The sequence below is a fragment of the Anguilla anguilla genome, chromosome 7 (assembly GCF_013347855.1).
Source record: "Anguilla anguilla isolate fAngAng1 chromosome 7, fAngAng1.pri, whole genome shotgun sequence".
In the NCBI taxonomy this organism is placed as follows: Eukaryota; Metazoa; Chordata; class Actinopteri; order Anguilliformes; family Anguillidae; genus Anguilla; species Anguilla anguilla.
The window spans coordinates 53,344,323-53,359,987 of NC_049207.1; the positions used below are offsets into that span (position 1 = coordinate 53,344,323).

At 42.8% G+C, this 15,665-nt stretch overlaps 3 protein-coding genes across 7 annotated transcripts; all 3 read left to right on the forward strand.

Annotated features, from left to right (window-relative positions):
- Window positions 1-345: 345 nt before the first annotated feature.
- On the forward strand, window positions 346-6,614 carry cenpu (centromere protein U). 5 transcript variants are annotated; one of them, XM_035424567.1, is made up of 15 exons: window positions 346-438; window positions 1,042-1,072; window positions 1,366-1,420; window positions 1,661-1,781; window positions 2,098-2,347; window positions 2,462-2,582; window positions 2,865-3,005; window positions 3,185-3,331; window positions 3,519-3,633; window positions 3,862-3,970; window positions 4,134-4,212; window positions 4,361-4,408; window positions 4,763-4,824; window positions 5,310-5,466; window positions 5,710-6,614. In XM_035424567.1, the coding sequence occupies exons 2-15, from the start codon at window positions 1,068-1,070 to the stop codon at window positions 5,830-5,832; spliced, it is 1,533 nt and encodes a 510-aa protein (XP_035280458.1). In that variant the 5' UTR covers window positions 346-438; window positions 1,042-1,067; the 3' UTR covers window positions 5,833-6,614. The 5 variants fall into 5 exon arrangements, with proteins under 5 accessions (XP_035280458.1, XP_035280460.1, XP_035280456.1 ...); XM_035424569.1 differs by lacking the exon at window positions 346-438 and adding an exon at window positions 527-551; XM_035424565.1 differs by lacking the exon at window positions 346-438 and adding an exon at window positions 615-691.
- Window positions 6,615-7,038: 424 nt separating this feature from the next.
- Window positions 7,039-10,586, forward strand: LOC118231090 (caspase-3-like). The gene is made up of 6 exons (XM_035424571.1): window positions 7,039-7,129; window positions 7,924-8,048; window positions 8,293-8,421; window positions 8,712-8,890; window positions 9,542-9,650; window positions 10,105-10,586. Coding segments are annotated over exons 1-6 (774 nt in total). The 5' UTR covers window positions 7,039-7,127; the 3' UTR covers window positions 10,335-10,586.
- A 747-nt stretch (window positions 10,587-11,333) lies between these two features.
- On the forward strand, window positions 11,334-15,088 carry LOC118231433 (caspase-3-like). The gene is made up of 6 exons (XM_035425232.1): window positions 11,334-11,938; window positions 12,788-12,876; window positions 13,475-13,603; window positions 13,699-13,874; window positions 14,273-14,393; window positions 14,507-15,088. Exons 1-6 carry the CDS (start codon window positions 11,904-11,906, stop codon window positions 14,731-14,733), a joined length of 777 nt encoding a protein of 258 aa, XP_035281123.1. The 5' UTR covers window positions 11,334-11,903; the 3' UTR covers window positions 14,734-15,088.
- The last annotated feature ends 577 nt before the right edge of the window (window positions 15,089-15,665 follow it).

Genomic DNA, 15,665 nt, shown 5'->3' on the forward strand with positions numbered 1-15,665 from the left:
AGATGAGATGCATATGTTTCCTAAAAGCAGCATTATCAAATAAACACTGCTCTTTGGTCTTTGCCTCTCAAAACCTTTGCAGATAAGTGGTTACATACATTATCAGACAACATTTTTTATATACTGAATTACTTCAAACTTTGTTTACTAATTGATGTTCCCTGAACCCAGCCATTGTAGTACATGTTATCTTGCTGTCAACATAATGACGTTATGGCCATATTTTTGTCATTGACAAATATACCGTTGACCACTTCCATTGTGGTTCATTTTAACAGTATATATGATTGAATCACAGATCACGTTTACTTTTATTTCATCTAAGAATAATGTACCAACGTTAATCGCAAAATAGTGATTGGCCATCCATCCAGACCACTAGGTGGCAGAAATACCAACTCCAGTCTTTCCAAATGGAATAGTCCAACGCGTCATGAGGTGAATATTGAAATCTCTTTTTTTACGTTTTCCAGTATAACTTTTCTGCCCCTAAAATTACTGTGAAAACAGTTTCCTTTTTGGTGTGTTTTGTATCACTGTTACATATATAGGTGAGATTTGGCGTTTATGTCAATATCAAGACAATAATTAAACCAGATCACCCCGGATTTTTTAACAGTACCGATTGTGCAGTCCCTGTCAAACTGAATTGTATTCGCGGGAAAAATATAAACAGCAAACAAGATACGTGGTATGAATTAGTGTTTGAATTATCTAACTAGCTATATACAACCTAATTGCTGTTAAGGTAGTTAACTAACTATGCGCAATGAATCTATTCGCTGTTTGCCTGGGTGAATTGGGTTTGAATTAATCTAGTTTCTTCATTCTGGCGAGGTAATTTAGCTAGTAGCTAACATGTTGTGGAAATACAGATTGCAATGTAACACGCAGTTTAGCTAGCGGACTTAACACTTAAGCTTCTCTTAACGTTTGCCAGAGAGACTAGCTGAATATCAGTCTGTTTAATGTTAGTGAACCGGGCTATCTCGTTTGCTAACCATCAGAATGTATGTACCGTTTCTTTCCTGTTTTTCGCAGTTTGCAACCAGCTGACATCTGACAGAATGAGGTAACTTGCGACATTTCTGTGTTCAAATTAGGCTACTTGCTAGTTAATAATGGGCGTTTCTCCGTTTGATGTACTAGTTCAGCAGATTTAGCCAGTTACTGTAACGTTACCTGATTTTTTTTTTTTTTTTTTTGAGGATTGAAATTAACATTGTTTATTTTAAGTGTATGCTGACTGAAAGAATCTAAACTAGCAACAACCAGGAAATCAATGCAACTGAACGTTATCATTGCTTTCTACATCGTAATCTCAAGTTAAAATCAACCCTTTCCTATTTTTTTGTTTTGAATAAGTTCGAAGAAGAGCAGAATGGGAAAGATGCTGGACAGTGTTCAGAAGGAAATTTTGGTACGTTACTTTATTTCATATGTGTAGCTAACGGCAGTTTACGTTGAACGTTGCTCTTTATGATTGCTTATGTGATGTTACATAGTGTGATGGGCTATGCAGATGAAGTTGATTTGTCGTCACTCGTTTTCACTCCGATATACCTGCGCAACTGTGCATGAAATAGGTGTATTCCTCATATGTTTAAACCACAAAAGCCTTTTTGTACCCGACCATCGATTCATTTTTGGTCTGTTCTAGAATTCTGGAGCGAAGAAGCCCCGGAAGCCGAAAGGACTGGCGGTCTTGCCCATATCTCCCTTGGACGTGTCCTCCATCGAGAAAGCCAGCTCCTTTGAAGATGAAGAAGTTCTCAGTTTTGGTGAGTTTATTTGCCTTAATTTCACTTTCATGTAGAGTAAACTTTTTACATTTGACATGGTCGGTGGGTACACATGCATTTAATCTGTGGAGTGCCGTCAACTGAAACTCGACTTTAGTCCATTTCTATAATTTGAAGGTTTTTTTTGAGTGTTTTCAGTGTTCTAGAGCTCCACTGCTTTCAGTTAGTAGTAGTGATTTTTCTAAGTCAACATTAGAATGTTCTCTAGGGAACATTCTAATCGGGTACTCTAGTTGTGATCTCGCACCTTAAAGGGTAAAGATGTTTCTCAGCGAACCCCTGACACCCACCGTAGGTAACCCGCTGCACAGCACAGCTCTGGAGGATGACTTCAGCCCTAACCAGGGTCAAAAGGTCGCGCCGGAGAAGAAGGGAGCAGAAGGGGGCGGGGCTAGCCGTGCCGAAACGCCGCGGAGGGTCCGCAGATTGGACGAGGGGCAGACCCCGGGAAGGGCCCGTGCCCCGCCGCCAACGACGAACTCCGCCCCAAAGGGGGGCCAGCCACGCGCCCGGCGAAAGAGCCTGGGGGTGAAGTCGAGCAGCAGGTTTGGCATTACTGCATTACCCCCCCCCCCCTCCTTGCATAACCAGAGCTCCACCGCGAATGCGGCTGCCCCCACACACCCGTCCTCTCGCGTGACTGTCTGTACCTTTCTCAGGGCTCTGCAGAGGGTTTCGGAGGGGCCCGAATCGGGCGAGGCGACTGGCAGACGGAGACCGTCGTCCTCCTCGGGCGAGCTGATTCCACCTGTCTCTGGAGAAGAGAGCGCAGATGACTCGGTACGGTCTCCACCTCTCTCTGTTCCACCTGTTAACCGCACGCTAGTTAAAACGAGCTCTTTAGCTGGTTATGCTTGGTGAAAGCTGCATGCTAGCTGCTCTGTGTTTTGGTGCTTGGTAATGTCGGTCTGGTTGTGTCTGCTGCAGTAGGTAGTCTGTGAAGCGGCTCAGTCGGTTGGACCCCTTGGTTATGTGCTTCAGGTTGGCTGCAGTTGTGGTTTTTTTCTGAATGGGGACGTCTCTCACTGTCGTGTGTGTGTGTGTGTGTGTGTCATGCTCCAGGACTCCGCCTCCTCAGGCTCTGCCGCACAGGAGCCGCCTCCCAAACGGACCAAGGGGGTCAGAGGTCAGGCAGCTCCTGCACTGCCTAAAAAGAAGCGATCGATTCAGCCCGGCGGCTCCGCCTCGTCCCTTGGGCAGGAGGTATGGGCTTTGGGAACCCTCTGTTTGGGAACCCTCCGTCTGACATCACTGGTTTAGACGTCTCTGTAGTCTTCATGGACGGTTATGAAATTTAGTGAAGTATGACAATTTTGGTAATGCAGTTATACGGTGTGAGTAATGTTGTGTCAGTAACACTGTGAGTGACTGTGTGCCCTCAGATGGGTCGCTCGCGGAGCTCGGGCAGCGGGCCCAGAGAGAGCAGCACAGCGGGGGAGCAGCCAGCGAGCGCCAGAGCAGCCGCCGTACGCCGCAGGCGACGCTCCTCCCTGTCTTTTGAGGACCTGTCCGAGGAGGACCCCAGCTGGGTAAGATCGGGCGTGCTCACTTTCTCACACACACAAAAATAATTTTTTTAATCCTTTTTGGAGGCGATTCATTCAGCTCAGTCCTCAAGCTGAGCCTGATTGGCTCTTCTCTGAGTGCTGTATCAGAGTAGCAGTGCCACTGGGCAGATTTTTCCTTCAGAAGCACAATCAGAACCTCTGTCCTCAGCACAATCAGCCAGACAGGAAGTCATCCGGGCCGCACGCGGGGGAGCGGAGGGAGCCGCCTGGGGGCAGGCCCAACCCGGGGCCCCAGAAGAGGAAGTCCTCCTCTGGATCCTCAGGTACCATGTGAGCGGTCATGTGGTGTGATCATTATGACATCACCGTGGAATAACTGACCTTCAAAAGTCGTGAATGGGGGACGTGTTGGTTTGTGAATATTATGGTCTGCCTGGATAGGGCTGCCTTTTGAGGACGTGTTTAACGGGTAGGTACTCCGGCGTGGAGATTGTTCTCGGGTTCCAGATCTGGTGAGCCGTGAAGAAGACTGTGATGGTTGTGTTTCCCAGGTGACGCTGGCCCGTCCAATAAGAACAAACGGCGGGAAAGAGATGTCAGGACTCCCATTGATCTCGACGTGGTATTGGACGCTTTCCTGGATTTCGTGTCGCACTACAAGTGAGTATACATCATTAGTTCGGTGCGGTACAAACACCGCTGAGCTAACGGTAAAGCTAGCCGGCGTGTTGACTCACTTTTTCTGCCATATCTCCATTATCCGCGGACTAAGGAATAACGGTTGATTTCTCCGGTTTTGGACCACCCTTTGTTTCGCGTTCAGGGAGACCGTTGGCTCAGGCCCAGTCGAACAGGCTATAGATGCCGTCTCAGACATGTTTGAGGATCAGCTCACAGAACTGGTGAGTAGCAGCGGTTAACTGGGAGCGAAGCTAAATGTACATGTGGTCCGATGTCCATGTTTATGATCTGAGCTGGTTATTTTGTGGTATAATAAAGGACTTCCTGTTATGGGTGGTAACTGTTTTTCTGAAACAAATCTTGTTTTAGATAACCAACACAAAGGAGTTGAACAGCTTGAGAAGGGAAAATGTCAAGGTAAAAATTTCGCCATGCTTGAATTTTTTTGTTGAAATTCCTTTGGATAATACGTTTTGGTTTTAATTTCACTGAGGTGTAACCAAACGACAATTTCCCCATAAATGTACATTTTGGTTGTGTTGGCTTTTGAATTGTTGCAACAGCCATCTTTAGTTTAAAATATAATTATTAAACCTGTGGTTGTACAGCTTTATCCAAAGAAACCCTCATTTTAAAAAATTTCAGATTTTCTTTGCTATTGAGACTCATCACTGGCTCTCTATTTGACCTACTATGACTTTATTATTCTATGACTTTATTATTCTAACCAAATAAATTTATAATTCCGTTTTATATTTTATTTCAACTCAGGTCAATGGCACCATTAACAAGAAACGCAGCAGACTACTCGAGATCAAAAGTGAATTGATAACGTAAGTTTTGGGAACATATGTGGGAAAAGTTATTGATAGACAGCCCTGGAAATATATTTTTTTTAAATCCAAACTATAAATGAAGAATTAGATTTGCCAGATTTGAACGTGGTGTAATGAAGTGGAATTAATGTGTTCATGGCTATGAATAACTGTTACATGATGAGTATTGTACCTTGTCGGACCTGTGTTTTGTAGTTCCGATGACCTTCGGTATGCACTTACTGTACTTACTGTCACTTTGGATAAAAGCGTCTGCCAGATAAAATGTAATGCAATGAACCCCAGGGAGGAGACAGAGCTGAGAGTGAGGGTGAGGTCTTTTCTGGGTAACTCCCCTGTGAACTCCAGGAAGGAGACAGAGCTGAGTGTGAGGGTGAGGTCTTTCCTGGGTAACTCCCCTGTGAACCCCCAGGAAGGAGACAGAGCTGAGTGTGAGGGTGAGGGTGAGGTCTTTCCTGGGTAACTCCCCTGTGAACCCCCAGGAAGGAGACAGAGCTGAGGAACCTGCAGAAGGAGCAGGTGCGGCTGCAGGAGAGGCTGACCGACCTGCGGAAGGGAACCACCTTCCTGTCTGCCCTGAAGGACCTGCACAGGAAATACCGGGCTCACTGTCAGAGATACCCCGCCCAGGAGGAAGTGGTGAGGGGGGGAGGGCAAGAGGGAGCTCTGCCACAGCCAGTTAATTTAATCCAAAACACAGAAGCACATGTACAGCAGCTTAAAACTATTATTTATGTATTTATTTATATTTTAATGGACAGGTGTTCAGTTCGAAGCTTGGATGAATGAGAGTCCAGCTGGCCTACAGCAGGATGTGAGGATGTAGACATGGTGCAGTTGCATTGTTGTTCCTCAGTGTGGCGCTGTGTCTCCTTCCCTCAGTATGGCCCCTCCAGCGCGCCGGCTCTACTGCTGGAGGCCCGCGGGGTTCTGGGAGCCGAGCGCCAGCTGAAGAGCATCAACGAGAGCCTGCAGAAGGCCCTGGACCTGGCCAATCGGCATTGAGCTCTCCAGTGGATCCACCTCTCGGGCCAATCGGCATTGAGCTCTCTAGCAAATCCCTTTCTGGGGCCAATCGGCATTGAGCTTTCCAGCAGATCCACCTCTCCGGCCAGTCGGCATTGAGCTCTCTAGCAGGTCCACCTCTGGTGCCAATTGGCATTGAGCTCATCGCCAGATCCATCTCTGGGACCAATCAGCATTGAACTCTCCGGCAGATCCACCCCTCTGGCCAATCGCAGTTGTGCTGCCCAGCCTCTCCTGATCGACCTCTCAGGACACTTGATGTCATTAAATAGGAAGGAGAGAGATTTTTAATTCAAGTAAAATTTGTAAAGCCGTGGAAGTAGTGGAGGTGTCAGTGTAAATAAAATGTATGCAGAATACTTATTGAAATTAAAAAGTATAAGGTCATGTATGCATACATTAAGTTCTTAGCCCACAGATCATGTGTGCTTCATATGTTGTGTAGGTCCCCAGAATCTTAACACGTGTCTTTCACTTCAGAGCTTTCCTAAATTAGCATGAATGCTGGGTGTAATCCCGAGGGTATCATAAAAACATTACCGCAACGTGGTATAATAGGATTGTGTTATTTAGAATTTGCCCTTTTATTACGTTATGATAACTTTGGAACAGGATGCACTATGGGTAAAAAGAAACGTCCATCATTAACTATTCTGTTGTGTTTATGGGGACCCATGTAGTTTATGTACTATTGTCTTAAGTACATATTTATAATTGCTCATAATTCAGGAATGCACAATAATAAAAAATACTAAAAAACATTTTGGGTCTACAACAATAATTTTATATATGGAATTTCCCCTCCAATTAACTGTTGAGTTAACTTGTTGCGTGTGTGTACGTGAGAGAGATTATAAACAGACGGTTCATAAGTGCGCAAACAATGACTAAAGAGGTTATTATTTTATGTGGCGCAACCTGCCAAACTTCGTGTCCCCTCTTCCTTCTAATGAACAGTCAAAAGGAAAGTTACCGGTGTCAACGAGTTGTTCACGAAAGCCAATGCTCCGCACTTCTTGGCTGCAGGGCATGGAGAATTACGTCACGGTATAGATAGAGATCTACCTTGGCGATACATCTGCGCAGCCTGGATTTGACTGTAGTCATTGAAACTTTCAATTCGGAGATGAAACAGAAAGTGGTAGTCCACCGACCTACGGGTACCTACCTGCCATCGGTCTTGACGAAGTCAGAAAGTAATATATAGCCGCCCTAGCAAGGTAGCTGCCAAAAATTATAGTGTCTGGATTTATATAGTGAAATCGAGGAGGTCAATGTAAGTTAACACGTTCGTTTCTCTTACACCTTATGAACGGACTTTTTGCTGTGGTGTACCGCTATAACGCGACTCGGGTCATAGCAATTTGAACTGAATTGAACGCATTTTCCGGTGACACTATTAACGAAGTCTAGGGCTAGTTTTGGAAATTTTTGACGCTGAACATAGGGTGTCAATCGATGCGATAGGCGAGCATAATGTTCAACAACCACAATGGACTGTTGACTATAGAGGTTTTGAAATGTTTCCTCTTCCCGAAGGGGCCAGATTATGTCAGAATTGACTATGTATGCTTTTAAGATAAAAGTCCCATGTTCAACACACTGTGCTACATTGCACACAGCTGTATAAAAAGAAATATTAAAGTGATCAAATTCGGAACGAGGGGAATCAATATTCTAGGTCATTATTCGGTGTAAATAATTTCCCCCTTTAAGCTTATTAACACAATGCAGGGTTGGCTCGTTAGTAGGCTATTAGTAGCGGTACTTTGTTGAAGTGGCATGGTACGTTCTTTACTAGCATGGTAAACCTGAGTAAAACGCAGTGGTTTGCTGAAAAAAAATGTGCAACTTCGTGTAGATGTATTTTTGGTACGGTCGATAATTTGATAAAAAGCCCGTCGATAATTTGCACGGTGTGTTTCTGGCTTCTGTCTTAAAGAAGGGAAGAAATGTGTTCCATGTCATGGTAGAACACCTTTCACCGACTGATGCTACCGTCGTGGTGTTCTATTGCCTCATTTCCTGTTTTTAAAGATACTAATGCGGCTTTGCACCTTTCTCCTCCAGGGCGCAGGTGGAACCAACACGGGGGAAGAGAGAGTCTGATTCTGACAGGTACAGATACAACATGAACTACGCCAGAATCGGGCAGTGTGTCATCATCAACAACAAAAGATTTGACAAAGAGACAGGTAACATTTATGTAGATGGTCTGTGTATCTGCCATGTGATAAACAAACAAAACTGTTTTTAACGTGCAAGTATATGATTCTAGTATATGTTTCAGAAAAGAGTTTTAATTATGGAGGTATTAGCGAAAGTATCTATATCATTTGCTAATGTGTCAATAAATATATGCTGGAATTCCAATTGTTCTGCTGATTGACCATGGACAAGTCACATCTCTCTTCTGTATTATTATTTTTTTCTCACAAGGATTGAGCTTCCGCAATGGCACAGACATAGATGAACGCCTTGCGAAGGAAACATTCAAGGGGCTGGGTTATGACATTAAAATCTTCAACGACCTGACAGTAGCGAAGATAGTAGAGGAGCTGACTAAAGGTACGTTGGGATCAACCTTCACTTTCCTAGTTCACGCTCTCTTTCAAAATGTTTCCATGGCGATGCACCAGATACTGGCACACTTCAACTTAATCACGTCATGTAATTGCCTATAGTTGCCCAATAAAGAAAAATAATAAAAGAAGACCACGGCTGCTGTTTGAGATGAAAAACTTGGCCAACAGCAGTCAACCTTTAAGGACCTCAGGCTAATAGGAAAAAGTGATTGATAGCATCAACACTGTGTATTGCCATTAACTGATGCCATTAACGCTGCGCGTTGTGCTCAGTATCGAAGGAGGACCACAGCCAATCGGCCTCTTTTGTGTGCGTGCTCCTGAGCCACGGGGAGGAAGAGAACATGCTGTATGGGACCGATGGTCCCGTGGAGCTCCCGAAACTGACCGGCCTCTTCAGAGGAGACCGCTGCGCTACCCTGGTGGGAAAACCCAAACTGTTCTTTATCCAGGTACCGTCCCGCAACCGTCTCCCTGCCTACGTCTTTTCCCCAAATTTGTAGGTTTGTTCTCTCAGTGTGTGTGTGTGAATTACCTCAGTCTGAAGAGTCAGTTTTCAGCTGCGCCTCTGAGAACTTTCTCTCTCGGCTTGCACAAAGTGGAGTGGGAGGAAGGGGGAAGCCCTTTCGTACGCGGCATTTTGAAATGCACTCCACAGTGCTCATTTAACCCTGCGGGGGTCACTGGAGAGCAAAGAAACACAGACCCTTGACCGACTGAACCCTCCCATACCCTGGGCAATGCAACTGCCAATTACGCATCGCCCTTAAGGGCTTCCGGCCATAGACTGAGACAGAGACTGAGACTGTGCACCAGTGTGGTTCTTTAAATGAACCAGTAGCTGGACTGAGTTGAGTAATGTGTAAGCAGAGTCAGATATCTATATATATATATATATATATATATATGTGTGTGTGTGTGCGTATGCTAGTGTAGTGGTTAGGTGGGATGACACTCAGTCCTGGAAGAGTGTTAAGTAGACAGTGTATCAGACCTGGAAGGGTGTTAAGTAGACAGTGTATCAGACCTGGAAGAGTGTTGAGTAGGCAGTGCACTGCAAACGACGTGCGCGCTTTTTGAACTTTTCCCCGTGCGTGAGGCAGGCGTGCCGTGGGACTGATCTGGATGACGGAGTCATAGAGACGGACAGCGGATCACCCGTGAAGATCCCGGTTGAGGCGGATTTCCTCTACGCCTACTCCACCGCTCCAGGTACCACCCCCCCCCCCCCAATCTCCGTTGAAACTATGGTTACTAAAATAACTTTGTTTAAAAATAACTTGGAAGTATCCATCCCTTTCTAGAATTTGCAGCATCTTCACATACGTATTTACTTCCATTCACATCCCCATGCAATGTTGAGTCATCTTGTAATGTCTACTTGCTTGAATCCTAGCCAGCCTGGACGACCAATGCATCTGACAATCAGTCAGCTATGTTGACCCCTATGGTCTCACATTGCACTTCATCCGAAATAAATAATTTTACAACAGTCTTGGCATTTGTTTTTCTCTAAAGAATTATGTGAAATATACGTTAATATTTTAAATGTATATTTTTTTTAAACTATAGATTTTATAAAATATACTGTCATCCATTTGTGCATTGATGTTCCTGATTGGTTTTCACTGTTCTGTCGTTGATTTCTGATGGTTCTCTGCCCCAGGGTACTATGCCTGGAGGAACACTGAAAAAGGCTCCTGGTTCATCCAGTCCCTGTGTCACATGCTGGCCAAGTATGGGAAACAGCTGGAAATAATGCAGATTATGACCCGTGTGAACAACATGGTGGCACGGGAATTTCAGTCATTCAACCTACAACCAGAGCTTGATGCCAAGAAGCAGATTCCCTCCATCGTCTCTATGCTCACCAAAGAGCTGTATTTCTCACACTAACGCTAACTAAATCTCTGTGATTCTTTATCATGTAATGATTTTAATCATTTAGTCTTTAATGCTTTTTGCTGAAAAGTGCACCTGTTTTTAAATCTTTATCCATTGTTTATGATTGTGATTTGTCTTGTTCCATTAGCAAGCATCGGAAATTAGCATATGCTATAAATGCTGTGATACATTGCATTGGATATTGTTTGTCAGTAAGCTATGTTTAAATGTATCTTTCCCGATCAAATAAACATTAAATAAATAAATAAATAAATAAATAAATAAATTTGTCTTGTCATTGTGATTGTTACTGTGTGTATGCTACATGTGAATTCGCCCCCTTGAAAAAGAGATGTTAATTTCAATTAGGTTCAATTAGGTTTCCGATTTGACAGCAACGCTAAGCACACAAGTTGCGGTCCTCAAAGGATAAATTAATTGGAACTTTGACCTTGTTTGAACCTGATCTTTCGTAGTGCGTCCAATCACATCCGTGCCAACATTTTGGGATAAACCCAAGATTTTCGGCCTCATAAAGCGGATTCAGAATTTAGCCTTACAACGCAGACAACCGGCTCCTACCACCGCTTGTTACAGTTTTCCGAACCTACCGGTGTTCTGGATGGATGACGTCAAATTTTGCGGCGCTCGATTCTTTTCGTGTCGTCACCGCCTTACTTGACGTTGAACGCAGCGTTTGATTCTTGTGAAAGCGGCTTTATAGTCAACATTTGTTTGGGTTTTTTTATTTATATTTATTATTGTTAATTATGTATTTGGAGTCTGATTCTCTAGAAAACATGGTGACAAATTCAGAGCTGTGTTGAAAAGAGACTGTTTCATCTAGGTAATGATTAACTTCGAACTAATCTGTTTCTTGTCATTACTGACAGGCGGAAATAATAGAATGAGTGTATTATGAAAATACATATAAACCTATTTTTATACAGTCTATGGTATAAACACTAATTTCCTCTGCACACCTTATCTTAGTGACAACACTGTTCTTGTGAAAGTCTGCAAAAAATGACAGTTCAATAATATTGCAAAAGACACAGCAATACAAATAAATTCATGTAGCATATCAAATAGCCTGCTTTAACCTGCTTATAGTGTAGATTGAAGATATCGGCTGTGGTACCATTATTTTGGCTGTTAACACTTGTTGTGGTTTATATTACAAATCATGAAACTGAACAGCTCCATGCTTATATTGCATTAAAGTAATTTAGCACTTTTACAAATAATCTTACAATGCAGGAGAAACATCAGTGCACCTGATGGCTGAAAACCTTGTGTTTGATTACTGAACAGTGGAGTGATATGAAGACATTTGCCTAACACGACATTGGGGGCCTGTAACCACACGGTTGCAGTTAATGTTTAATTGAGTTGCAAATATCCCCACAAAGTGCAACTGGGCAATAAAGACACGTCTGGAGAAAAGGAGGTGTGTCTTTAGCTCGCTTACATCATCACTTTAAAACTGAAAGAGGAAAAATAAAATCAAGAACCCATTCACATGTTTCAGTTATTCCTCAAAGCTCTTTTTTTCTGTGAAAGACTGAAGAGAGAGAACTAATGGATTCTGCATCGCAGATCACAGGAGAGAAAAGGCAAGTATGTTATGTGTGACTCATGTTGTCTGTATTTGGTAATCTCCAGCGTTCTCAATGGTACAGTATAAATACAAATGACTGTCAATAATGAGAAGATAAAGGTTATGTGGTATATGAAGATAATATCTATTTTGAATTGTGCTATTTTGAATAGTACAATATTGCACTAATCATTTATTCTCATGATCTATTTAGTTATGCTAGGATGAGTCTGTTTTTATTGAAATCACTATAAATCAATGTACTACATATTTTGTTTAATCATTAATAAGTATATATTATGCTATAATTATCATTGGTTTTTTTAAGTGCAATGTAATACAAGTTTTTGTTTGTAATTATGAATTGATGGGGGAAATTACAATGTACAGAGGAGAAATGTTGACACATATTTCTGTTTCTGTTTTAAGTCTAAATGTTGCATCCTTTGCAAATCAGAAATGAACCCAAAATAATTTATCATCTTAATTAATTTAACATCTTTTGGTAGATGCACGTTGGGATATTGTTATCAAACCTTAAATATGTGAAAGTACAATGATTGGCTATATATTGCCAATATGCCATTAGCAAAATGGGCTCAAAATTGTGGAATTTTTGAATCAGAAAAATCAGTTCCTTTTTTTCTGATTCATCACATGCTGCATGTCACAATGTATGCATTGAATGAAAGGCTCACCTGACCTGTCAGTTCTTTGCTTCTACAATTCTAAAACTCTTTTTACAGGCCTGTCGAATATGGCAGTTTGGTATCCAGAAACAAGCAAATGTATAAGAACGATACATATTTGACGTGTGTGAAACTTAATATTGAATTATTTTATTATTAATTATTAATATTATTAGCTTTCAGGAAAGTCCCTGCCTTTTCCAGTACCGCAGGGATTATGCTCATGTGGGTAAATGCCTCATCATCAACAACGAAGACTTTACTGGTGAGTGTCGTCAAAATTAAAACTGTGCATTACTACAGTGGACAAAAGCTCCTTTCATTTGATATTCAGAGCCATCAGTTCAGACAGCTGTTTGTGTAGTAGTGTATGGTTGTGACAGTTTGATTTTGACCGTAAATGCATAAACATTTTATTCTATGGAGACATTTGTAGGGTGGTACAATATACCTAGACAGTAGATTTGAGTATGAAATCAATAAACAACTTTATTAGTTTTGTATGGATCTATGCATAATGTGAATGAATGCTAACTGTATTTTAGCATAGATGTACATCTTAAATTACAGTACTATTATTTCAGAGAGGAAACTCACTGATAGTGGTTCTGTAAGTCAGTGACTCTTAAACATTTTGGGTCAGAACCCACAATGGGTCACGGGAGTCAGTGAGGTGGGAATGAGTCTACATACAGTACATCCCCCTGGGCTGTGCTAGTATGCATATTTCATGGGTCCCTGAAAGGTACTAAAGTTGTAATTTGGGTCCCGGTACTAAAAAGTACTTCCAATTTGGGTCACAATATTAAATAGTTTAATAACCAGCGCTGTAAGGATCCACTTCCTGTCTCTCACCTCTGAAGATATGCCTCAACGGAACGGTACGGAGGTGGACAGGAAGTTGCTGCGGCGGACGTTCGAATCCCTCAAGTTCACCGTGCAGGAGGAGAATAACCTGTCCGTTGGCGACATGCTGAGGGTCCTACGGGAAGGTGAAGGTTTCCCAGTGTTTTTTGGGAGAATTTTGTACGCCTACGGCTGACGCGGCTGCGTTCTCACTGCCTTGCTATCTTCCCCTGGGCCCCAGTGTCTGAGGAAGACCACGGAGACAGGGCGTGCTTCGTCTGCGTGCTGCTCAGCCACGGGGCGGACGGGACCATTTTCGGAACGGACGGGCAGGTTCCTCTCCGGGCCCTGACCTCTCTCCTCACCGCGAAGAGATGCCCGACCCTGAAGGGGAAGCCCAAATTATTCTTCGTCCAGGTAGAGAATGGCAGCTCTCGCCTTTACCAAACACGCACTACGGTTTCAGACTGGGCGGGGCATCAGGGATTTTGGGCCTGAGTGAAAAGATTTCATCATGGGTCCCACTACCCCAGAAAATTCTATGTTCTATTATTTTTTTGAGGGCCCCTGTCAGTCAGAACCTTTAGAATTGTTCTTACAACCCCTTGCCAAAATGTGCCCCTGTACAAACTAATTTCAGTTAAGCAGATTTTGAATGTAACTGACTCATTAGAGTTCTGTTGAGTTCCATCCTTGTTGTGCTCTAGCCTCGGAAGCACCGTTAACACAAAATAATACACGGATTCTTCACGCAACGGGCGCCAGCAAATCCATCCATTAGGTGACAGTTAGCCAACCGCTCGTGCTCTTTGCAGGCTTGCAGGGGACATGACTACGATCCTGGAGTTGAAGTGGACTCAGCGGAGGGTGAACAGTCCTCGGAAATGTCAGAGATTTTGGAGGGAGATTTCCTGTGCAGCTTTTCTACAGTTCCAGGTAACCGCCCAGACTGTACAAATGTGAAATAAGAAAACTACCAAGGCTTTAAAAAAGAACTTCAACACACTGAAGATGGCTACAATGCTCTCACTGCATTTTTAATTTTGCAGGTTATTTTTCGTGGAGGAACACAGGAACTGGCTCGATTTACATCAGATATCTGTGTGAGATGCTGAGTCAGAACAGAGGCCTGGAAATAACAAAGATCCTGACCAGGGTCAACCACAGGGTGGCGCTAGATTTTGAGTCAAACACCTTCAACTGGCAAACCAGTGGGAAAAAACAAATGCCCTGTATTATGTCCACACTTACAAAAGAGCTCTTCCTCAATGTTTAACAGCAATCTCAAAAGTGTCTGAGATTTTACACACTTTTGTCACCAAATGAATAAAGTACGATACGTACAATGTACAACAAACAATGATAAAAAATTAGAAATTATATTGAAATTAGAAATTAATTAATAGACAAATTTTAATTGCTGATTTTAAACGTAATTCGTGACCTCTGCTTTGTTCTTTAATTTATGTTACACTACTATCTGATTCCCTGTTTGATGTTTGTGACTTGATGTTCAGTAACTTGTGTTTTATGTTAGGTCCCTATTGAAAAGGAGATTTTTTTATCTCAATGGAGTACTCCCATTTAAGTAAATAAATAAATAAAATATAAAAATATTTTTTAAAATGTAATGATTTGAAGTTATTATATTTTTGTCTACAGCAATACCTTGGTTTTCTTGTAAGCTTTCAAACTGAATGTGAGTAAAGCTTTATTGACCTGACAGTGGATGCCACTGCAGTCTCTAACATGAAACATAAAAAACACTGACACATTGCAAAGTAATATGCAAATTACGACTGACCTGCAAGTAAATTTAGGTTTTCAAGTTCGCCTGCCACTGAGCAGCGTGCGACCAAATGACACACGTAGAGTACAGAAACAACCACGAAAGCACAGTGCGGACATGCGGCTGGACACTGGGAGGGGCCTTTCCGCTGGAGTGATATTTAGTCACACGAATGTCAATGAGTACGTGGTTTGTATGAGCTCAGGACCATAGTGCCCCTGGGAGGGCATCACTGCTTCAAATCCAGTCACGTTCAGACCTCTGAGCAGACGGGGGTTAACGGAACTCTCTCACTAATAAGCCCCCGTTTCTTGTCTACAGGAGTTAGGACTCCTAGTGTGTATTTACAAAGAGACAGACACTCTTTGGGAACCTACAGAGACGGAGAATCACTGGTGAATTAAGTGTTTAACTATTCT

Coding starts and splice junctions, on each gene's coding strand:
- LOC118231090 (XM_035424571.1), top strand. Junction 8,049..8,292: donor AAGATTTGACAAAGAGACAG/GTAACATTTATG, acceptor TTTTCTCACAAG/GATTGAGCTTCCGCAATGGC. Junction 8,891..9,541: donor CCAAACTGTTCTTTATCCAG/GTACCGTCCCGC, acceptor TGCGTGAGGCAG/GCGTGCCGTGGGACTGATCT.
- cenpu (XM_035424567.1), top strand. Junction 3,634..3,861: donor GTCCTCCTCTGGATCCTCAG/GTACCATGTGAG, acceptor TGTGTTTCCCAG/GTGACGCTGGCCCGTCCAAT. Junction 3,971..4,133: donor GATTTCGTGTCGCACTACAA/GTGAGTATACAT, acceptor TTTCGCGTTCAG/GGAGACCGTTGGCTCAGGCC.
- LOC118231433 (XM_035425232.1), top strand. CDS start 11,904: ATGGATTCTGCATCGCAGATCACAGGAGAGAAAAG. Junction 13,875..14,272: donor CCAAATTATTCTTCGTCCAG/GTAGAGAATGGC, acceptor TGCTCTTTGCAG/GCTTGCAGGGGACATGACTA. Junction 14,394..14,506: donor CAGCTTTTCTACAGTTCCAG/GTAACCGCCCAG, acceptor TTAATTTTGCAG/GTTATTTTTCGTGGAGGAAC.